The sequence below is a fragment of the Tamandua tetradactyla genome, chromosome X (genome assembly GCF_023851605.1).
Source record: "Tamandua tetradactyla isolate mTamTet1 chromosome X, mTamTet1.pri, whole genome shotgun sequence".
NCBI lineage: Eukaryota > Metazoa > Chordata > Mammalia > Pilosa > Myrmecophagidae > Tamandua > Tamandua tetradactyla.
In genome coordinates this window covers 142,596,606-142,620,971 of record NC_135353.1, presented here as the reverse complement: position 1 = coordinate 142,620,971, position 24,366 = coordinate 142,596,606, and the positions used below count along the sequence as shown (strand labels likewise).

Here is a 24,366-nt window from a genome sequence, read left to right as displayed (position 1 = left end):
TGAATAAGAATAATTAACAGAACTCACTCTAGTCAGGAATGGGCAGGGGTGGTCTCCAAGCTAACTTGCATTTGCAGATAAGCCACAGCTATGGAGTAAAGGAACACCAAATACACACAGATACAGTTAACTACGTGGCTAAAGGACTTTGGACAATCTCTGTTTCAAATATCCTTTCCCATTTCCTCCAAAACCGCGCTGGTATTTGTCAGATCCCATAGCCCAGTTTTGACCTGAGGCTGTCAGGTATAGAAAAAGGGCATCTGATGACCTCCTGGGTTCTCTCAGGAGAAGGACAAGAACTGGTAAATTAAAGGCCCCTGAAGTAATATGGACTCCAAGGGTCACGAAGACAAAAGATCTCTGGCTCTGAAGCTTCTTGAGCTGTACTATAAGAAGACAGGAAAAAAGAGAGCAAAGGAAAGCAGACAGGCTGCTTTTTAGGAGGGGAGTTCTGCAGAGACATTTCTTTAGCATTTGGTAGGAGGTGAAAATGGGACAAAGGGTAGGGACCAAAAAGAAAGCTCAACCTGATGTATTTTCTTGAAGGTCAAGATAACTTACAGAAAGACTTGCACCAACTCGATTCCTCATTCTGGAGGTCTTTAAGCTGCCTTAGGTAATTTTTTTTCTCCCTTTCAGAGAACAAACGAGCCCATTCTTTAGGAATGCTTACAGCTATCTTTCAGTGCAAAGTGGGTGTCAGTGTGCCACAAGCGGATCAACTGGTTTATTCAGGGACACCGAGTCCTTCGAACAATTCCCTCCAATGTAGGTGCGTTCCAGGGACTATGCCAAGATGCTCTGTAAATGATATTTACATAGAAGGACTCTTCATTCTCTGGTCCAAAGTCGAGTTGGCTATTTTGGGTCAGAAAATATGGATTTGAATCTGCTTCTGCTGCTGGTTGACTGGGAAATCTGGGGCAAGTCTTTTGAACCGGAGCCTGAGTTTCCTAGTATATAGAAAAGAGGCAAGCTCTTATTTACAGACCTTTTAGGAAGCTTAAGTGACCTGAACTACATTAAAGTGGTCTGAAAGTGATAAATGATACATAAGTGATAGTTATCAATAACTCTTTACCAACACACGCCTTGGCCTGGTTCAGAGGGACAGTGTGCTAAATACAAACAAGGAAGAATTTTTAACCAATGAGCTAAAAAGATACAGCACCCCAAAGGAGAACTGACTTTCAACAATCAGATTCCACAAATCATTTTTACTCCTGGGTCGTATCAAATTCTATTTACAAGGCCAATCCCAGTTTTTCTTCCCATTTGACTTATTAAAGATTAAGTGCAACTAGACAGAACCGACGATCTTCAGTACGGTTGAGGGAAATGTTTCGTCTACCATGGTCTCTACACACAGTCTTACGATGAAAGCCAGAGATAAAGTCGTCATTAAAACAAACAAAATGTTCAGTATCATCATCTCCTGAAGGGTAATCCGGCAATATCCTTAATGTGTTCTTACCTTAGATTTTCAGCTAACATTTCACTGAGTAGCCCCCTAAGCGTTCACGCTGAGCTAAGTACGAGAGGGGGCACGAAGATGAGCAAGGTGCCCCAAAGTTCTTGCCCCAAAGGACTCACCCTGGAATCAGGGGGAGGTACTGGGAGAAGCTGGTAAAAAGGCCATCTGTCAAGGAATTCTTGGAGAAAAGGTCAAAGGGTTCTGGGAGTACAGGGGAAATATAGGTCATTTCCGACTACAGGTGTCTAGGAGGCTGTGGGGAAAAGTATTTTCAGGGTCCCAGGGACAGGTAGGACTGGTCCAGCAAGCATGGCAGTGGAGGGGATGGGGGTTAGCAGCGATGCTGAGAGGCGAGCCTGAACTTATCCCAGAAAGTGGTAAGAGCTGGATGTCTTCAGAAATACTAGCTACGACAGATGGGCCAGAACCCAGGGAGTAAACAGAAGATGATGAACTGGAAAGAGCAGGTCAAAAGAAAATTGTGGAAGGTTTTGAATGCTCAGCTGAGGAGCTCTGTGTTTTTTCCTGGATGCAGAACTCCAGTGAAGGAAGACTTGCCATGATGAGTCTTGGTTCCGGAAAGATTCCACTTAGAGTGGAATTTTTTGGAAAGGTGGGAAGGAAACTAAAGGCTAGCCAGTCAGGTAAAGACTGATGGAATAGTCTAGGTCAGAGGTATCAAGAGCTAAAGATGGGCTATGGCAGCAAAAAGCCACGGATGAAGGGCCGAGTTTGCTTTTCCATCCTCAGGTGACATCCTCCCGGAGGGCAGTGGTCTCTGACATTCCGTGCTGCCTGGATAAGAGGTCTCGGTGCCTGGGGCTAAACCACAGAGATGAAAGTCCTCACTTCCCACAGACGTAAATGTGAGCAACTGCTCCTTTAAAGACTTGCCTGGTAGCATTTATCTGAAGCGAGCACACTGCGAGCTAGACATGATCATGTGCAAAAGCTTTCGTAACCAAGGGACCTGTGATAGAATAAGTGTAATACAGAAGCAGAAGGCCAGTGATTTTTATTAGCCTGATACCACATAACACCCCAGATTTTTAACATCGCTATCCTCTCTGCAGTCCTTATGAATTTTCTTAAGCCTTTTATTTCTACAATTTCTGCTATTTTTATATGAACATCCATGTGCAGGTGATGCCTGACAGTTGGACTCCTCACTGATCTGCTGCGGTACTGGGCATAAGTAATGATTTCGACATTTAAATAAAGAAAAATAAGATGAAGTGATGTATTTCCAAATGTGACCAAGCCAGCGACCCTCCTTGCTTACATGCTAAGACAGAGACAATATGGCCAAACACATGTACAAATCATATACAATCATAAAATTAAATGCCCTGCTTGTTTCTTAGACTCTATGCTCAAATATAAAATCGAAACCTCTAAAATACATGCAACAAATTAGCATTGAGTCCTTTGATACCTAAAATATGAGTTCTTAATTATACTATTGCATTCGTCTTCTTCTTAAGTGAATCTGTAAATGGAGCTAAACAGGTTATTTTAGAAAACAATTAGACATAAAATGACTCTAAGTGAAGATTCCTGGCACTTTTCTATAGGTGCAAGTGTATGCACGCTGCATACCAATGACAAAGCTAGAAAGAAAACTCACCTGTTTTCTTCCTCAAGATCTGCTAGGATTCTCTCTAGCTCCCCTCTTTCCTCACTCTCTAAGGAAATCAAGATCTGGGCAGGACTACGAGGCTGGCTCAGGGGGGAGTCCTGGTTCAAACTTTGGCAGTAATGCTGGATTAACAAATGTTCATCATCTCTGGAAAATAAAATCAAAGGTTTTGGTTTTTTCCCCCCCTTAGTTTGCTTTGGGGGTCGGGGACTCGGGTGTGTATTTAAAAACAGAAACATTAATTGCTCACAATTACTTAGACCTCTGTTCCTGCTTCTGAAGACATTTCGATACTGTTAAGGTTGGGTCTACCATCCTACTGGTGCCAATTCAATGGAATTTGATTGACCTATTTACATCGGTCAATGAAAGGCAGAATGACAGAAATACTGGGACTGCATGTTGACTGTTTAACCAATAGTGAACAAATAGTATGAGACATAATAATGGCTGCATTCTGCTTTTGCTTCCAAGCGTGTCAAGGTAGTCTATTCACTAACCCACGCTATTGTTGATGTCGACAAGGAAAAGTAAAACTGCAGCCCTTAAAATAATAGAGTAAATATCTTAAGTGGAAGGCAGTGTAACCCAGAGCATTGCTTCAGCAAGCCAGTGTTAACTTTGAAAAGTCACGGAGGCACAATGGCCACGAGAATTAAACCGTAGATAAACGATTGTTTCATTCAATTACTGTTTAGCTAGAAAAACAAATATTGGGGGGGGGGGAATTAAGGTGACTGCTTAAAAGGAGACCAAACAAATCATTCCTCAGGACAGTTGGCAAGGACAGATCCTGGAGGATAAAAAGAGGCAAAGGCTTAGATTTTGGAGGCAGCTGCAGCCTTTCCTGGAAACAGGTGAACTCTCCGATCCATGGGAGAAATTATGTTCTAAATGCACCACTCCAAACACCTGAAAAGCCTGCTTACCTCCAAGTTATAAGAATTTCATCCTATTCTTTATGAGAAGCTACAGCTCTTTGTGGTTAGATATCATGCAGCTGATATCTTGATATTCCTCTCCCTACACCCACTTCATATCCTTTTCTCCTCTCCGGGCCATCTATGTTGAAGAAAGAATTTCAGGTATTTAAGAGGGAAAATCCTCCCCATGTCAGCTATTTTGGTCTGCCAAGCTGGAATACTTGTTGAAAAATGAAAAGTCGACTAAAAATAAAAACTGGATTTTACACACAGGCATGTAAGTGACCCGTCTACCAAATCTACCAAATCGCTTCCCCACTCCTCCACTGGCCCCTGAAGGTCGTGATTTTACCAGCCAGTATTGAGTCAAAATGGATTGTATGTCCTGAGAATGAGCTAAAGCTGAACTTCTCCTAAAACGTAGAACAAAAGCAGTTTTGCCACCTCATTTATTATTGCGCTTCTCCAATTCTGAAACTTTTTTTGCTAGATCTTCTTATGTTATAATTAAACATAGTTTGTGATTAAACTCTTACTATATTCTCTTAGGCAGTCAATGAATGGCAGCCATTGTTATGTAGATGCAATCGGAATTAATATGACCTTGCTATACACACACATGGCTTCTACTTCCAAACTCAGTGACCCAAAGAAGCCAATCATTAGGGCCATCTATATTTGATTGAATTCTTCGGATACGTATTTTCCTGTCAAAGAATTTTATTTCTTAATACCACTAAAACTTTTTCCCATAGCAAAAAAGAGACTGTATGCTTATGCTCAGGGAAAGGGCGTCTGGTGTTCCTTCTGTTTTAAGCCCCTCTATAAATGACTGAGTGTTGATATCGATTCTGTATTATCATCTTGATTACCTTACGTACCAGATGAGACGATTTATTCTAATGTCCAGAACATCAGAATACTTATATATAAACGCCACTCCGATGCCATTTCTCTTCAGTCCAACCCTTACGAAGGCCCTTTGCTCACCTGAGGGTGCCCTCGTGTTGCCAGACCAATTACATGGGCCAGACCTACCTACCATTTTTCCCTTTGTCGACATTCTCCATGACAGAGGGGCGAGACAGCCGTAACTTACCAAACTGAAAACATCACTGCACTTTGCCTAGCTTTCTGCTCTCTAAGTTCTCGATTCGGTTGGCAGGTCCTTACTTTTCCCTTCAGATCAGCTCCTTAACCTGCTCCTTTCGCCTCAGGCTCTGGTCAGCGCCTTCTTGGTTCCTGGCACCATTCCTGCGTGCTTCTCACCGCAGGCACCGCCCTCCTCGAGGAGGAAGCCTGCTTTCCTGCCATAGCTGTGTTCTCTGCCACCTGGAGCACCACACTATGGCCTTCCTTAAAATCTCACCGGACTGGCTCATCGTCTGACTAACAAACTGCAACCTGAACCTCCACTCCTTCCTCCTACAACCCTTCACGAGACTGCCTCGCTCTACTTGCTTCAGGAAGATGCCGAATCACCCAACTCGACTACACTTTGGCTCTCAGAAGGAAAATGCCCACTAACCTACCATCATGGAGTAGCGATGCAACAACTACCCCAGACTGTATCTCCACTCCCCATGAGTGGAAAAAATATACTGCCTAGTCATCACCTTGAACGTTAAGGTTCAATCCTTTTAAATTTCTAGTGGGTTTTGTCAAAGATTAAGCATGTAATATACTTGAAGTATCTGGGACTCTGCAATCTGTGATAATATGGTATCAAAGAAGCTTTAAAAAGAATGAGGCAAACTATTTCTGCTACTCCGGAATGCCAGAATTTGGATGAACTCCTTCTGTGCCATGTTGTTGAGTTACAGAAAAACAAAGTAAATGAACGGCGCCTGGAAAGATCCAATGGATATGCCACTAATTCCTATTTCCTGTGCTAGCCTACCTTTAAATCCCTCAAAGCAATTTCATCGTCAGGAACATTTTGTAAAAAGAGATGGGATACTTACATGCTCTCATTAGGAGAGATGCTATCATTTAGATAAGATCCATTGCTGTTTTCCATTTCTGCTAGCCTGATAAAAAACGTAAAAGCTCATTAAAACTTATGTGACTTCTTAGACTCTATTCAAGACCTAATCGAACATTCCTGAAAACTAAAGGATAAATCATGTCAAGAGGAAAAAGGAATCCTTCAAACCGAAGGATGTATGTGTTAGCCTGATCATTTGAGCCCGTGTGCAGCAGACCACAGCTAGGTAGTAGCTTTACATTCATGTGGGAATTTCTGCAGGAAGTTGGGTTTGGTTGTGTCCCCCCCAGCACCCCCTCCCCCACAGATCGCTCTTCCTTTTACTGAGAACAGTCCTTTGTTTTCACCAGAAAAGCTTCCCTAACACCCTGCAGTCCTTGCCTCACACTATCCATTGTCATAAAGACAATTACGGCTTTCCACTGATGACAGACGTATACACAGCCAGGTAATGCTTTCCACGGGTGAAAAGCACGTTTAGCGCTTAGAATATTGATAAAGGATGGAGTCACCGTAAAGTTCTCTAAACATTCTGCCCCCAATTAAAAAAAAAAATCTCTCTTGCCTCAGACAATAATAGTCTTTTCACAGAGAAAAAGAAACAGTTCATCAAACTCTTACAGATGTATTCAACAAGCTTAAGATGCTGTCCAATTAGTAATTTCATTTCTTACGTATAAAAATTATCGCAAGCACAAAGGTGGGGGTGTGGGCGGCAGGAGGCTCCGAGGATTGGGAAGATGCAGTTACTCTCTTTGTCACAGCACATGTACAATCAAGGCACAAATGGAAAGCTGATGCTTTCGTATTCCTCCACGTAACACGGGACCGTTTTCTTCACATGTTAGCGTCTGGTCTAGCAGTTCTCTAAGGTTAGGTGATTTCCAAGCCAATTTATTAAACGTGCTCAGTAGATAGGAGACATGACAAGGCTACCAGCAGTGTTGACAGGCCCGGGTGAGGGAAGGGTATTCTGGGCTGGTACTCTTGGTGATGGCCCCAACCAGCATGCAGCGGGATGGCATGCACGTTAGAGGGCAGGCTGATTAGTAGAAATCAGACAAGATTGGGGAAGACAGGGGAAAAAAAACTGGTTTAAAAGTATTATAGGTTAGCTTTCCTTGGTTAGTTATTTCAATCAATATTTGCCTGGCATTCAACTAGTCTCATACCTGCTAGCATAATGCTCAATGCGTGAATGAGTATCATCGTGTGAGAGTTGAGGGGACGAGGCAGGCCTATAAGGCAGAAAATGTGATTAGTCATCGATACCATCCATTAATGGAGAAGAAAAGAAACCCCACCACACAGTTAACGTTATATACATGGCCTCGGCTGCTTTTATTCTAAGTCGATGGATCAGATGTGCGGTTAGTTGCTGCTGCATCTCGGATATCATCAAGTATTTTAAATCCAGACTTGAGGGATGATTTCTTAGATTTTTGCTTTTCTCAAAGGCCAGACAGAAAAACCAAAAACTTCTCTGGAACGTTTTGATGGCAGGAAACGTCGGGGAAGACGATTTCCATATAAGCATTTTGTTCTCCTCCCTTGTAATTTCTCATTTCCTACAGTTCCGAGATTGCGTTGAGCGGTATGTGGTTTAAAATTTGGAACGATTTACACCTCTGCCATTTATTAGCTGCCTTCTCACTGAATGGAAACTGCATTTGCCTGCTACATTTACAGTCAATAATTTCAGTTCCACAGCGGCCACTGCAGCCCATGATTTCTGAACTTTGTGTATCAAGATGGCTCGGTCTGTGCAATTTTATAAAGAAGGAATAAATCCACCAATTTAGCAGCAGGCCCATACTCCTACTTCATAGACTAAAACAGAATGACCCTAGAGATTATACTATGATACTTTAGAAAAGCATCACCAAATTCAGTAGCATGCCAACGCTATCTGAAACACTTCTTATTAGGGATACTGTGAGCTGACATGCAGAGGGGGAAACAAAGGGATACTTAGCATGAATAGTTTGTGTACTTTTTGAGTATAAAACATTACTGGTTTGTTTTTTGTTTGTTTGTTTTTAGCTCCACAGGCTAGAATTTGGGGAGTTGTTAACATTTTTCTTCACCCTTCTGAATCTGATCTATTTGTTATCCTTGAAGTTTTTATAGTATCTTTTAGATGGAAAAAAAAAATCCATCTGTTCTACAGACCAGTTTGAGCTTGTGCTTTTTGTTTTAATTGGAATAGGACAAAAGATCTCTTCCTTTCTCTTCTGACACAGAAAGCCCTTCGGGGAAAGCAAGAATCTAAAAGTCAACAGTGAGGGCTCTGGCTTTAGCCTGACGTCCAGGCAGCATTCAAGGACTTGGGCAGGACATTAAGGAGAAGACATTTATTTCTTCTCATGGTAAAAGAAAAGAAAAATATGTTGGTACCTGTAAGCCAGGCTTACACAGGAATGTACTAGGATGTCATAATTCTTAATTAAGACACGCTATCATAATGATTACAGTAGACTGCAGCAAATAACTAGGGCTGTGGATATGTTTCTTCCCTTCAAGGACAAAAGGTCTTATTTATGATACCAATGTCCTCTAAGTCAAGTGCCACCAGAATCAAATTTGGAATGAATCACAAAGATTTTCACATTGCCACGAGGAAACAAAAGGATGACCACCCGATTTAATAGGCAGATCCAAAGATTTCCATGGGAATCTTCACTACAGTTTGGGAGAACTAAACTGCTAATTTCTTAGAACCCTGAAATACCCCATTATTAAAAAAGTAATAAAGTTTGTTTTGAAATCTTTCTGCAGGTCAAGATAATTCAGCACTTGGATTACTGGGCTTATAAACCCTTTCTTTTGGGACAGATCATAGCCTTTCAATTGCACATTTTTCTTTAATAAGCTAAAAGCCCACCATCAAGGAAAATATATTAGTAGTATTTTCCTTATAATAGTTGCTACGCTGGCAGTATTCAGAAGAAAGAAAACCTTGCTCCATAACTACACCGAGAAAAGTAGGCATGTAAATCCAAAACACTTGCAATAAACTTTTACACAGAAAATCATATGGAGAGCTTTAATTCTTAGCCTTGAGGATAATTCCTTATTATTTTTCTTATGACTGTACATACCACCTAACGCAGCATGCAGGAGCACAAGAACTCATAAGACCCAGAAGTCTACAAGAATATACACTTAAAAGAGGCACTTAGTAAACCAGAAAATGAACCAAAAAGGGGTTGGGGGTTTACCGGTCAGAAAAGAATCATTTAAAAACCAAGAATTAGTAAAAGTACAAAACCACTTAGTCCAGACACAAAACTAAATACAAAGTCTTCTAAAACACTTTTCCAAGGCAAGGTAATAAATAATACTATCCCGCCTTCCCACTTCTTAACTACAAAACCATATGCCCGGAAGGATTACTTTCTGTTAAAGCTAATGACCACTCAGCCAATTCCACTCCACACCCCCAACCATTTTCTCTTTCGTTAAAACTCCATCAATAAGTTTCCATTCACTTCGACTTGGAAACAGAAGAGCTCAAAGAATATTGTTTGACTGTCCCATCTATGGATAGACAATATAAAAGGCTTATGTGAGATTTAGTGGCAAATAATATGACAAAAAATAGTTACAGACCAATAAAGGGTTTACCTAAGAAAAGACAAAAAGATCTGTGTGTGCCACAGAAAATTTTCAAATTCTATGATCTGCTTTAAATCAATTTTTAAAAACACTGTCATCATCATTCGCTTTGTTAAGATTGGACAGATTTCTTGCAAAATAACACCTTTGAACCTGGCCCTTCTGCCTGAATAGGAGAGCTCTTTCTCTTACATTTTATGCGTTAGTGGAACTCTATGAGTGACTACTTCAATAAAAATACGAGAATATACATGGACTTTCGTGTTTCTTCCTCAAAATCAGAACCTTCCACCATTTCTGAATAACTAGCAAACGTTTCATAGAGAGGCAAAATGGGGACGTGTTTCAGTTGCTATAGATATCTTAATACAGGACATTATTAATCTTAAAGTGCGTCAAAGTTTAACAAAGACAAACATCCTTCACTTACAATAAGTTAATTATTTTAAACTGGTTTCATGATATTTCTTCTCGTCAGCTTATGCAGAAAATAGATATTATCTTTTCTTCTTTCCTTTCTAGAAACTGGTAGCTATTCTTTACTTATCATTTTGGTGCTACCTGTATAACTGTGTTGTAAAAAATTACTCTTTGGCATTTTTATCTTTTGGATTTCTTAACTAACCGGCTAGAAATCATTCCAATACAGACTAAGTCCATTTGCTTATTAGGAGCCAATCAAGCTTAGGATTTCAGTGTACATTCTTTTTGTTTATTTTTTTTAAGTTTCTTATTTATGGAAGGTTCTGAGTTCTATAAACAAATAAAACATTTGGGCTAGGAAAAACAATTACCAACAGGCAAGGAACATAATTGAATCTAAATAACTTCCCCAAGTTAAGTACGATAATTAAATAAATCAGACAATACACTGCTTACAGGTACCATATCTCAAAATTAAGAGGTCCGATAATGCAGTTTTAAAAAAGAAAGGGAAGCTTTCCACTTCCTTTAGGCCAATAAGGATGTGAAATTAACCTCAATTAATAGTTGCCATTTATCACTACAGGACTTTATTATTTTTTTTTCTTTAATGGATTCCAGTTTAAATTAAATTACATGATAGAACAATAAAAAAGACCTGATAAAAATAGATGTGAATTTTTACCTAATTCCATCTTTCAAATTGGACGTTTCTACTTTATACTTAATAGAGTGATCTGGTTTTAAATAAATAGTTTAATAACTCATACTTCGAAATATCCCAAAGTCTCTTATAAAAACCCCACACAATAAAATTTAAAAACATGCATGGTTTATTTGCAGACAGACACGTCACAGCCCCCACCAAAAGAGTTTTCTAATATTATAAACTCTTGATATAATATTATCTTGATTCGAGATAAATCAATTAGATGTTGGTATTTAATATTAGTAGTATATTAATACACACCAATAATAACAACAAAGACTATGGCACACTTTTCTCTAAATATAAATGTATAGCTATTTATGAGCTTGAATATCTGGTTTGGAGAGGAGAGCAAAGTGAGTTTAGTTCAAAGTTAAGAAACCCATGCATATAAAGAGTAACCAAATGGCCTGGCATAATCTAATAAAAAGTCCATACACCCCACTGAAATTATTCAACCAGACTCCATTTCATATTATAAAACAAACTCTGCTGATTGAAAATAGTCCACTTATAACAAGCCCTAGAGAATACAGCATCATCCTTTTGAAGGTCTCAATGCATTGAATCTCAAGAAATATGGCTAAAGACTGCTATGTAATCAGGAAGCTTGTCTCTGCCTAGATTTGAGGCAATATATAAACACATCTTCCCGAAACCCAATTAAAAGCCCAGTAAGTTCTTCGATTTGAATCTGAATAGAGGCCATGGTTTCAGCTGGTTAGAATTTCACCAGGTGGAGGATCTGAAAACCCTACGCTCAGTCTCCTGCTCTGTGGGAGGTGGCACTCTTAAAGTCTCAGCAAAGGAAAGGGGAGAAATACTGAAATGACGGGAGGGAGACTGATGTGCCTTGAAGACAAAACAAAGCAAAAACAAGTAAAGAGAACAAAAATTTCAAAATCAAGCAAGAGAATGAATGTGTTGGTGGGAGCAGCGCCCTGCAGCAAAAGTACTCACGCAGAATCTACCGGCCAGAAGTTGATCAGAGTAACAGGACTGCAAAACAAAAAATGAGGTGGTGAAGAGAGACACAGGAAAACTCAGCCGCAACATATTACTGAAAGGCCAAAATAAGTAAAATCCAACTGATTACATATAGATCATGGAGAACAGCAGCCAAATAAAGGTGGAGAGTGAATTAAATGCAAAACAAACAGTTGTGTGGCTGCTGTGAGAGGTATGGAGAAACGAGGGGAAGGTTCAAAGGGGGTGAAGACATCTGCAGTTTCCTCATGAGAATCATTACTACTTACTGTGACTTAATTTCCTGTGACTCTACCTTCTTTCAAATAGAAAAAAAGGGACCAGATGTGATCGCACAACAAGGTACAGAAAGACACGCGTCTACTGACTTGTAAGGGACAAAAAAATCAAAATGAAATATTGGAATCACTCAGTTGTAAACAGTCCCATGTTTCTTGGCAGCCATCTAAGGCAATTAGTGGCTATGATGTGGGGTTTTTTCCTGGGAAATGAAGTTTACCTTCTGGAAAAGTTACTTTTCTGGAGACATAGGAAAATGGCAATTGAACACCAGCTTGTTTTCCTCTTTCAGCTATAGTAAATCAATGGAAAGAAATAGAAGAGACTGTTTGCACTGGGGAGCCAAGTGGGGTATTTAGGCTGAGAGGAGTTCAACCAGATGTCAAATGAGTCTGTGCTGCTTTTGCCACTACTCACGTTTCCATGTTGTCCCCCTCTAAGACAGTCTGCACTGGCAGGTAGCCCATTCGGGGATGCTTCGCAAAATACCTTTTGGTTCGAAATTTGTTTTTTAGTACCTTGGCAAAGTCACGAACATCTTCTCCTGACGTAGTCTGAAAGGGGGAATCGCAGTGAGATCAGATTTAGTAGCGTACAATTTCAAGGCACATGGCCACTACAGTGTTCTGCCTCGGGGCCCTTGTTTTGCAATTAAGGCTAGCGTGGGGGTTGCGAGCAATCCAAGTGTCTGTCAACCCATGACTGGATAAACAAAATGTGGTATACACATACAGTGGAATACTATTCAGCTGTAAAAAAATAAAAATGAAGTTCCAATACACGCCACAGCCTGGATGAACTTTGAGGACGTCATGTTGAGTGAAATAAGCCAGACACAAAAGGAGCAATATTGTATGAGCTCACCAATTTGAAACAATTAAAATAAGTAAAACCAAAGAGTCAGAATCTAGAACACAGGTTACCAGGGGATGGGGTTAGGGAATAGGGAATGGGAAGTTAAGGCTTAAAATGTACAGGGTTCCTATTTGGAATAACGGAAATGTCTTGGTAATGGATGGCGGTGATGGTAGCACATTGTGAACTCAATTAGCAGTACTAAAATATATATCTAAATATAATGAAAAGAGGAGATGTTAGATCACGTATATGGTGACAGAATAAAATGAAAAAAAAAACACAACAAAATCCTTGGAACTACACTACACAAACAGGAAACCCTACGTTAAACCATGGACTTAAATTAACAGTACGGTCATAAAAGTGTGCTCTCATCATTTGTAACTAATGTTCCACACTAAGGCAAGGTGTTGGTGGTGGGGTGATAACATGAGAATACTGTATTTCATGCATGTTTGTTCCATAAACCCACAACGTCTGTAATAAAAATCGCTTTTTTAGAAATGGGGGCACTGACACCTCAACAAGTTGTTACAATGAATACATGAAATACGCAAATTACTAGGCTACTTAATAAATGGCAGTTTACTGAAGCCTTAATGACGAAAAGTTGACTTTAGGTTTTTAAGTGTATAACTAAAAGGCTTTACAGTATTTTAAAAACGATTTACACCACACTGCTATCATGTTTCACCCACTAAATGTTCTGTTCATGGCACGGCATATTCCCCGTCACTGAGATCTTGGCAAAAAGGAATCAAAGGGAGAAAGACAAGTATGTAAGTGGGAGGGTCAGTCTGACCATGGAAGAGCAAAAAAGCAGGGCGCGTCTTAAATTTGGATGTGCACATGAGCCACCTGCAGATCTCGCCAAAACGCAGGCTTTGACTGAGTCAGGGGTGGGACCTGAGGTTCTGCATTTCTAGTGAACTCCCAGGCAACGCCCAGGCTGCTGGTCGACAGGCCATAACTTTCGAGAGCAAGAATCTTGCATTTGGAGAACATAAGATTTCCACCCAGGTCTGTCTGTCTGAACGCAACGTCGATGCCCTTTCCATCTGACCAGTGATTTGTCAAGGCTCTATTAGCCACTGAACATTTTCCTAAAACATCTTAGGAGAGGCTACCACCTCTTACTTATAGAATCTTGGGCATATTATTTAACTTTAGGACTTCAGAGTCCTCATCTGTAAAAAGACGATTAAAATAAGAATACTATCTCACAGGGGGCGTTTGAAAAGGTAAACACCTAGCATTTGGTTGGTGTTAGTATAGAAAACATTTGGAAAGTATTAGGGGTTAGTATATATAAAAGAGGTAAACGGTGAGGGACACAGATTGAAAGTGGCAGGTTATGAACTTGGGGTAAGCCACACCCCTGCCCTCATATCCAACATGCCCTGGGGCCATAAGACCCCTCCACACAACCTCTAAGGCACCGCAAAGTAAAGATGAAAGCATCTGCCCCACAACTGCTCTAACGGAAGACAGCCTTATGTATTCATCCAACAGTATTTGTTGAGCATCTAGCACATTCCACATGTGCCAAGCCCTGCTCTAGGCACTGGGGTTGGGGTAGATCCTAGAGCCCACAGTTTGGAGCCACATTAGCTGGGGAACATCTGGGGAAACGATAAATCCCTTTATTATATACAATCCACAATACCGTACACAACTGAAACGCATCCCAAATGAACCAACTTGCACGTTAGGGAAGCATCTAACTTACCGGAGTACAATATTCGACCATGGGATAGTGCATCTTATGGCCTTTTGCAACTCGACCAGAAAAAAAGCAGCTTTGGCAGATGTCATAGTTAAAGTGCTTTAGACTCCTGTATCTGGTAAAGAACAAAAACAAACACATATGTCTTTCTTCAAATTAAATTCCCAAAGAAAATGCTTCATAAACCTACTTCTGACATTGCCTTTATTCTAGAAACAGAATGCAGTGGACATTAGTCCCACAAGGTAAGTGATTAACCTCCCACCTCCAGATTTCTCTGTGCCTGTCCCACTGCATCACAGCATTGTGGCAGAAAGATTATCTTATGAACATATGGAAGGAGGGGAGAAAAACTCAGCTCTTATTTCAACTCCACTAGGAATTCTCTCTGATTAAGTAGGAAGGAACTGGCAGACTTCTAGTCTTTGGAAGACCAACAACTAGAATTTGAAAGAACTTCTAAGAGAAACAGTCTGATGAATTGCATGCCCCTGCCCATTACGGGGACTCGAGTTTTCTGAAGCAATTCTTTTCAAAAACATTACAAAGATAAAGCAATTTCATAAGACAAAAGAAAATGAAACAAGAACTCGCAATTAAAGTGAATCTTGCTTTAATTACATTTTCTGATTGGCTGACAGGATTCATCTTCAAATAGTTACTTAGACAATCTCTTTTATCTCTATCTCTTCAGCAATCTCTTCCTACATTAGCCACAAATGATAATTGAAGCCCCAAGAAGAGATGAAATTTGGGTTACATGAAAGAATTTATAATCTGCTAAGTATCAGTTAGTACATTTCCTTCCATTCTCAGAATACTGTATTCTTTGTTTCATACTGTCCCTGCCTTTTGCTTTCTCAGATGAGAACCTTAGCCAATTCAAATAAACATATTCCTTATGTCACATATGGGAATGTGGGAGGAGAAAAAAAAACTACTTTTTAAAAAAATTTGTAGATCCCAACCCTCTTTTGAAAGGGGCAAAGGAAGAAAGAGAGGTGCTGATTCCTAAAATAATCTAATTTGATAAGGACAAAACAATTGAATTGTGGAAATGTTCTTTTAGATCCTCTAAAATATTAACTCCCTTTTTTATTATGTAAATTCCCCCCCCTTCATACAAATTCCACTAGCTAAGGAAGTTGAGAACAGAAAGGTAAGAAATGTAATGTGGTTCTCTGCAGCTTCTCCTCCCTGCCCCCCAAAAACCAGAAAGGAAAGAAGCTGTCTTCTGCAAGCACTGCCTACTCACTGTTGTCTCTCTAGACTTTAGAAACCTCTGAAGGTTTTTTTGTAAAAAAAACCTCTTTACAAACGGCATTTAGTAAGGAATGAAAAATACCAAAGGCAGACAAGAACACTGCCAATAAAAATTAGCACACAAATGGTACAAAGTAGTTATTAAGAAACAAAGTCATAAAACAAGTCTAAGCATAACTAGTAAAGAGTATTTACTTTGCTGCTAAGTGGATTCTGAACAGGTATAGACTATACAGCTAGTTTACAGCTTTGTGGTTTATTCATCACTATGGGAACCCTGAGGTTGATCCAGATGTTCAAATGCATCACTGCTTCAGAAATAGGACTTAGGGTTATTGTTCAAAAAAAAAAAAAGATCAGTTCATTAGAAAGTATCCTGCTGCCCCAAACAGGTCAAAGAGGTTGAAGATTTAAAAGCCTTTTTTTTTTCATGGCATTTTAAGACTATCAGAATAACAACCTACTATGCTTCCCTCACCTTTCACTTTTAAATTTATGAGGAATAGCTCCTTTTTTTTTTTAAGCCACATCGTGACTCTCATTTACTAGCATACTTAATATTCCCATGGAAGTTCATTGGGAAAATATGCAAAGAGTGTGATCAGATTCAAGGATAAAGAAGGTAATTCTAGGATGCTTGAAACAATTCTTGCTTTTTAAGGGGGGAAAAGTGGTGCAAAGTGATGAAGAGACTGAGCTACCATGATGGGTCTCCCAGAATAGAATCACCTCTTTGTTTAAAACAGATTCTTGGAGCTTTTCTATAAACAGAAAGACCATCAAAAAAGAAAGAAACGGTGAAAACCTCCTCGGTTCAAGGAGGGAGCAGGCATGGTTACTCTGGATGTCCTTGAAGGGCAAAAATCACGGTGGAATCCGGCAGTCAGCCCTGTTCAACCGAAAACGTGGCTGTGAAGAGCTGAAGAGTGAAGGGGGAAAGGAACACCTGCCTAATGAGTCAGGTCCACCAAAATACCCCAACCATCAGGAGAGTGACAGCAGTGATCGATGTTTCAGTCCCATCACCTTCTCTCCCACTTGGAAGAGGAACAAACTAACAGTAACTGGCACAGAAGAGAAAAGATAAAAGTCACGAAGGGGCAACAAACAAGAAGAAAACAGAAAACTTTTTTTTTTTTGCTTCCTAATACCTGAATCCAATGATTGGACACTCCTTGCAGATGTTGCACTTGGCCTGATGTTTGGCGGTTTCTGCGGCAGCCACTCTGTGCAGGACGGGCAGCCACACCATTGACTGGGGCTCCAGTCTCATCCAGTCCAGGAAGAGGGCTGCTTCAATCTCGGGCTTATTATTAGCCTGCAAGGAAAGAGGGAAGAGAGAAGAGGAGGACAAAAGAGTGCAAGACAGAAGATGAGAAAGCTCAGGTGCCAAGTTAACCACCACCAACAACAAAACTTGCACAGTAAAGCCTAATTTCCACAACCTGTTCTTGCAAATGTCCCTCTAGGTCCTCATGAGCCACCTACCCTTAAGGCTTTGGTAAACTGCTATGACTCTTTTTGGCTACGAATGACAAACAAAACAAAACAAAGCAAACAAACAGAAGGAACAAGTAAAGCAAAATACACACCCGAGTGAGACTATGTTTAGCTCCAGTTTTCAAATAGATCTATAAAAGTAAAACACATCTGTTTGTCCAGGTTAGTGTGATGCCCCCAATAAATCCCAGAGTGATTTGGACAGTGAATAAAGAAGTATTTGCAGGGTCCCCTTAGGGAAACAGGGAGAAAGAGGGGAAGATTCAACTTTCCCACCTGGGGGATTGCTGATACTCTCGTGAGCAGTGGGGACAACCAAATCCATAGGCCAAGCCCTTGATCTTGACATTTGCCCCTATGAAACTTATTCCCGCGGAGAATAGGCTAAGCCTACTTAAAATTAGGCTGAAGAGTCACCCCCAGGGAACCTCTTTTATCACTCAGATGTGGCCTCTCGAAGCCGACACAGCAAGTGAACCCACTGCCCCCCACCCGCCCCCCGCAACATGGGACATGACTCCCAGGAGTGTAAACCTCCCTGGCAACGTGGGACAGAAATCCTGGGATGAGCTGGACCCGGCATCAACGGATTGAAAAATCCTTCTTGATCAAAAGGGGGAAGAGAAAAATGAGACAAAATAAAGAGTCAGTGGCTGAGAGATTTCAAACAGTGGAGAGATTGTCCTGGAGGTTATTCTTACGCATTTTATAGCTATCGCTTTTCAGTTTATGGTGTATTTGAGTGCCTAAAGGGAACTACCTGAAACCGTAGAGCTGTGTTCCAGTAGCCTTGTTTCTTGAAGATGATGGTATGAAGATATAATGTCTACAATGTGACTGTGTGATTGTGAAAACCTTGTGTCTGATGCTCCCTTTATCTAGAGTATGGGCAGATGAGTAACAAACATGGATAAAAAAATAAACAATAGGGGGAACAAAGGTTAAACTATATTGGGCACATGGAAATACTAGTGGTCAATGAGAGGGAAGGTTAAGTGTATGGTATGTATGAGTTTTTCTTTTTTCTTTTTCTTTTTCTGGAGAGATGCTAATATTCTAAAAAATGATCCTGGTGAGGAATAGACCATAGAATAGACTATGTGATGATACTGTGAGCCACTGATTGTACACCGTGCATAGACCGTTTATACGTTAAGGATGCTTGCGTTTGTATGTTGTTTTATTAATAAAATATTTTTTTTTTATTAATTAAAAAAGGAATTAACAAAACAATTAGAAATCATTCCAATCTACATGTACAATCAGTAATTCTTAATAACATCACATAGTTGCATATTCATCATTTCTTAGTACATTTGCATCGATTTAGAAAAAGAAATAAAAAGACAACAGAATAAGAATTAAAACAATAATAGAAAGAAAAAAAACAAAAAAAAACAAAAACAAAAAACCTATACCTCACATGCAGCTTCATTCAGTGTTTTAACATAATTGCATTACAATTGGGTAGTACTGTGCTGTCCATTTCTGAGTTTTTATATCCAGTCCCGTTGTACAGTCTGTATCCCTTCATCTCCAATTATCCCTTCTCTTTTTTTTTTTTTTAATTAACGGAAAAAAAAGAAATTAACCCAACATTTAGAGATCATACCATTCTACACATGCAATCATTAATTCTTAACATCATCACATAGATGCATGATCATCCTTTCTTAGTACATTTGCATTGGTTTAGATGAACTAGCAACATAACCGAAAAAGATATAGAATGTTAATATAGAGAAAAAAAATAAAAGTAATAATAGTAAAATCAAAACAAAACAACACAAAACAAAACAAAAACCTATAGCTCAGATGCAGCTTCATTCAGTGTTTTAACATGATTACTTTACAATTAGGTATTATTGTGCTGTCCATTTTTGAGTTTTTGTATCTAGTCCTGTTGCACAGTCTGTATCCCTTCAGCTTCAATTACCCATTGTCTTACCCTGTTTCTAACTCCTGCTGAACTCTGTTACCAATGACATATTTCAAGTTTATTCTCGAATGTCCGTTCACATCAGTGGGACCATACAGTATTTGTCCTTTAGTTTTTGGCTGGATTCACTCAGCATAATATTCTCTAGGTCCATCCATGTTATTACATGGTACATAAGTTTATCTTGTCTTAAAGCTGCATAATATTCCATCGTATGTATATACCACAGTTTGTTTAGCCACTCTTCTGTTGATGGAGATTTTGGCTGTTTCCATCTCTTTGCAATTGTAAATAATGCTGCTATAAACATTGGTGTGCAAATGTCCGTTTGTGTCTTTGCCCTTAAGTCCTTTGAGTAGATACCTAGCAATGGTATTGCTGGGTCGTATGGCAGTTCTATATTCAGCTTTTTGAGGAACCGCCAAACTGCCTTCCACAGTGGTTGCACCCTTTGACATTCCCACCAACAGTGGCTAAGTGTGCCTCTTTCTCCACATCCTCTCCAGCACTTGTCATTTTCTGTTTTGTTGATAATGGCCATTCTGGTGGGTGTGAGATGATATCTCATTGTGGTTTTGATTTGCATTTCTCTAATGGCCAGGGACATTGAGCATCTCTTCATGTGCCTCTTGGCCATCCGTATTTCCTCTTCTGAGAGGTGTCTGTTCAAGTCTTTTTCCCATTTTGTAATTGGGTTGGCTGTCTTTTTGTTGTTGAGATGAACAATCTCTTTATAAATTCTGGATACTAGACCTTTATCTGATATATCGTTTCCAAATATTGTCTCCCATTGTGAAGGCTGTCTTTCTACTTTCTTGATGAAGTTCTTTGATGCACAAAAGTGTTTAATTTTGAGGAGCTCCCATTTATTTATTTCCTTCTTCAGTGCTCTTGCTTTAGGTTTAAGGTCCATAAAACCGCCTCCAGTTGTAAGATCCATAAGATATCTCCCAACATTTTCCTCTAACTGTTTTATGGTCTTAGACCTAATGTTTAGATCTTTGATCCATTTTGAGTTAACTTTTGTATAGGGTGTGAGAGATGGGTCTTCTTTCATTCTTTTGCATATGGATATCCAGTTCTCTAGGCACCATTTATTGAAGAGACTGCTCTGTCCCAGGTGAGTTGGCTTGACTGCCTTATCAAAGATCAAATGTCCATAGATGAGAGGGTCTATATCTGAGCACTCTATTCGATTCCATTGGTCGATATATCTATCTTTATGCCAATACCATGCTGTTTTGACCACTGTGGCTTCATAATATGCCTTAAAGTCAGGCAGCGCGAGACCTCCAGCTTCGTTTTTTTTTCCTCAAGATGTTTTTAGCAATTCGGGGCACCCTGCCCTTCCAGATAAATTTGCTTATTGGTTTTTCTATTTCTGAAAAATAAGTTGTTGGGATTTTGATTGGTATTGCATTGAATCTGTAAATCAATTTAGGTAGGATTGACATCTTAACTATATTTAGTCTTCCAATCCATGAACACGGTATGCCCTTCCATCTATTTAGGTCTTCTGTGATTTCTTTTAGCAGTTTTTTGTAGTTTTCTTTATATAGGTTTTTTGTCTCTTTAGTTAAATTTATTCCTAGGTATTTTATTCTTTTAGTTGCAATTGTAAATGGGATTCGTTTCTTGATTTCCCCCTCAGCTTGTTCATTACTAGTGTATAGAAATGCTACAGATTTTTGAATGTTGATCTTGTAACCTGCTACTTTGCTGTACTCATTTATTAGCTCTAGTAGTTTTGTTGTGGATTTTTCCGGGTTTTCGACGTATAGTATCATATCGTCTGCAAACAGTGATAGTTTTACTTCTTCCTTTCCAATTTTGATGCCTTGTATTTCTTTTTCTTGTCTAATTGCTCTGGCTAGAACCTCCAACACAATGTTGAATAATAGTGGTGATAGTGGACATCCTTGTCTTGTTCCTGATCTTAGGGGGAAAGTTTTCAATTTTTCCCCATTGAAGATGATATTAGCTGTGGGTTTTTCATATATTCCCTCTATCATTTTAAGGAAGTTCTCTTGTATTCCTATCTTTTGAAGTGTTTTCAACAGGAAAGGATGTTGAATCTTGTCGAATGCCTTCTCTGCATCAATTGAGATGATCATGTGATTTTTCTGCTTTGATTTGTTGATATGGTGTATTACATTAATTGATTTTCTTATGTTGAACCATCCTTGCATACCTGGGATGAATCCTACTTGGTCATGATGTATAATTCTTTTAATGTGCTGTTGGATACGATTTGCTAGAATTTTATTGAGGATTTTTGCATCTGTATTCATTAGAGAGACTGGTCTGTAGTTTTCTTTTTTTGTAATATCTTTGCCTGGTTTTGGTATGAGGGTGATGTTGGCTTCATAGAATGAATTAGGTAGTTTTCCCTCCACTTCGATTTTTTTGAAGAGTTTGAAGAGAATTGGTACTAATTCTTTCTGGAACGTTTGGTAGAATTCACATGTGAAGCCATCTGGTCCTGGACTTTTCTTTTTAGGAAGCTTTTGAATGACTAATTCAATTTCTTTACTTGTGATTGGTTTGTTGAGGTCATCTATGTCTTCTTGAGTCAAAGTTGGTTGTTCATGTCTTTCCAGGAACCCGTCCATTTCCTCTAAATTGTTGTATTTATTAGCGTAAAGTTGTTCATAATATCCTGTTATTACCTCCTTTATTTCTGTGAGGTCAGTAGTTATGTCTCCTCTTCCATTTCTGATCTTATTTATTTGCATCCTCTCTCTTCTTCTTTTTGTCAATCTTGCTAAGGGCCCATCAATCTTATTGATTTTCTCATAGAACCAACTTCTGGCCTTATTGATATTCTCTATTGTTTTCATGTTTTCAATTTCATTTATTTGTGCTCTAATCTTTGTTATTTCTTTCCTTTTGCTTGCTTTGGGGTTAGCTTGCTGTTCTTTCTCCAGTTCTTCCAAATGGATAGTTAATTCCTGAATTTTTGCCTTTTCTTCTTTTCTGATATAGGCATTTAGAGCAATAAATTTCCCTCTTAGCACTGCCTTTGCTGCGTCCCATAAGTTTTGATATGTTGTGTTTTCATTTTCATTCGCCTCGAGGTATTTGCTAATTTCCCTTGCAATTTCTTCTTTGACCCAGTCGTTGTTTAGGAGTGTGTTGTTGAGCCTCCACGTATTTGTGAATTTTCTGGCACTCTGCCTATTATTGATTTCCAACATCATTCCTTTATGGTCCGAGAAAGTGTTGTGTAAGATTTCAATCTTTTTAAATTTGTTAAGACTTGCTTTGTGACCCAGCATATGGTCTATCTTTGAGAATGATCCATGAGCACTTGAGAAAAAGGTGTATCCTGCTGTTGTGGGATGTAATGTCCTATAAATGTCTATTAAGTCTAGTTCATTTATAGTAATATTCAGATTCTCTATTTCTTTGTTGATCCTCTGTCTAGATGTTCTGTCCCTTGATGAGAGTGGTGAGTTGAAGTCTCCAACTATTATGGTATATGAGTCTATTTCCCTTTTCAGTGTTTGCAGTATATTCGTCACGTATTTTGGGGCATTCTGATTCGGTGCGTAAATATTTATGATTGTTATGTCTTCTTGTTTAATTGTTCCTTTTATTAGTATATAGTGTCCTTCTTTGTCTCTTTTAACTGTTTTACATTTGAAGTCTAATTTGTTGGATATTAGTATAGCCACTCCTGCTCTTTTCTGGTTGTTATTTGCATGAAATATCTTTTCCCAACCTTTCACTTTCAACCTATGTTTATCTTTGGGTCTAAGATGTGTTTCCTGTAGACAGCATATCGAAGGATCCTGTTTTTTAATCCATTCTGCCAATCTATGTCTTTTGATTGGGGAATTCAGTCCATTGACATTTAGTGTTATTACTGTTTGGATAGTATTTTCCTCTAACATTTTGCCTTTTGTATTATATATATCATATCTGATTTTCCTTCTTTCTACACTCTTTTCCATATCTCTCTCTTCTGTCTTTTTGTGTCTGACTCTAGTGCTCCCTTTAGTATTTCTTGCAGAGCTGGTCTCTTGGTCACAAATTCTTTCAGTGACTTTTTGTCTGAGAATGTTTTAATTTCTCCCTCATTTTTGAAGGATAATTTTGCTGGATATAGGAGTCTTGGTTGGCAGTTTTTCTCTTTTAGTATTTTAAATATATCATCCCACTGTCTTCTAGCTTCCATGGTTTCTGCTGAGAAATCTACACAAAATCTTATTGGGTTTCCCTTGTATGTAATGGATTGTTTTTCTCTTGCTGCTTTCAAGATCTTCTCTTTCTCTTTGACCTCTGACATTCTAACTAGTAAGTGTCTTGGAGAACGCCTATTTGGGTCTAATCTCTTTGGGGTGCGCTGTACTTCTTGGATCTGTAATTTTAGGTCTTTCATAAGCGTTGGGAAATTTTCAGTGATAATTTCTTCCATTAGTTTTTCTCCTCCTTTTCCCTTCTCTTCTCCTTCTGGGACACCCACAACACGTATATTTGTGCGGTTCATATTGTCCTTGAGTTCCCTGATACCCTGTTCAAATTTTTCCATTCTTTTCCCTATAGTTTCTGTTTCTTTTTGGAATTCAGATGTTCCATCCTCCAAATCACTAATTCTATCTTCTGTCTCTTTAAATCTATCATTGTAGCTATCCATTATTTTTTCTATGTTTGCTACTTTATCCTTCACTTCCATAAGTTCTGCGATTTGTTTTTTCAGTTTTTCTATTTCTTCTTTATGTTCATCCCATGTCTTCTTCATGTCCTCCCTCAATTTATCGATTTCATTTTTGAAGAGGTTTTCCATTTCTGTTCGTATATTCAGCATTAGTTGTCTCAGCTCTTGTGTCTCATTTGAGCTATTGGTTTGTTCCTTTGACTGAGCCATATTCTCAATCTTTTGAGCGTGGACAGTTATCTTCTGCTGCTGGCGTCTGGGCATTTATTCAGATTTCTCTTGGTGTTGGACCCAGCAAGGTTGTAATATTTTTCTGTGAAATCTCTGGGTTCTGTTTTTCTTATCCTGCCCAGTAGGTGGCGCTCGTGGCACCCGTTT

At 39.2% G+C, this 24,366-nt stretch overlaps 1 protein-coding gene across 14 annotated transcripts in view; it reads right to left on the bottom strand.

The window, feature by feature from the left end:
* The window catches only part of DMD (dystrophin), a 2,428,671-nt gene that overhangs the window by 65,608 nt on the left and 2,338,697 nt on the right, over positions 1 to 24,366 (bottom strand). For 9 of the 14 annotated variants that reach the window (XM_077145121.1, XM_077145123.1, XM_077145120.1 and 6 more), the window contains 7 exons: positions 17,041 to 17,207; positions 14,630 to 14,741; positions 12,460 to 12,596; positions 11,737 to 11,775; positions 7,199 to 7,264; positions 6,004 to 6,069; positions 3,105 to 3,263 (listed from right to left, as the gene is read on the bottom strand). In XM_077145121.1, the coding sequence (XP_077001236.1) occupies positions 3,105 to 3,263; positions 6,004 to 6,069; positions 7,199 to 7,264; positions 11,737 to 11,775; positions 12,460 to 12,596; positions 14,630 to 14,741; positions 17,041 to 17,207 (746 nt within the window). The remainder of the gene's footprint in view (positions 1 to 3,104; positions 3,264 to 6,003; positions 6,070 to 7,198; positions 7,265 to 11,736; positions 11,776 to 12,459; positions 12,597 to 14,629; positions 14,742 to 17,040; positions 17,208 to 24,366) is intronic. The other 5 variants (XM_077145122.1, XM_077145134.1, XM_077145132.1 and 2 more) reach the window with 2 other exon arrangements.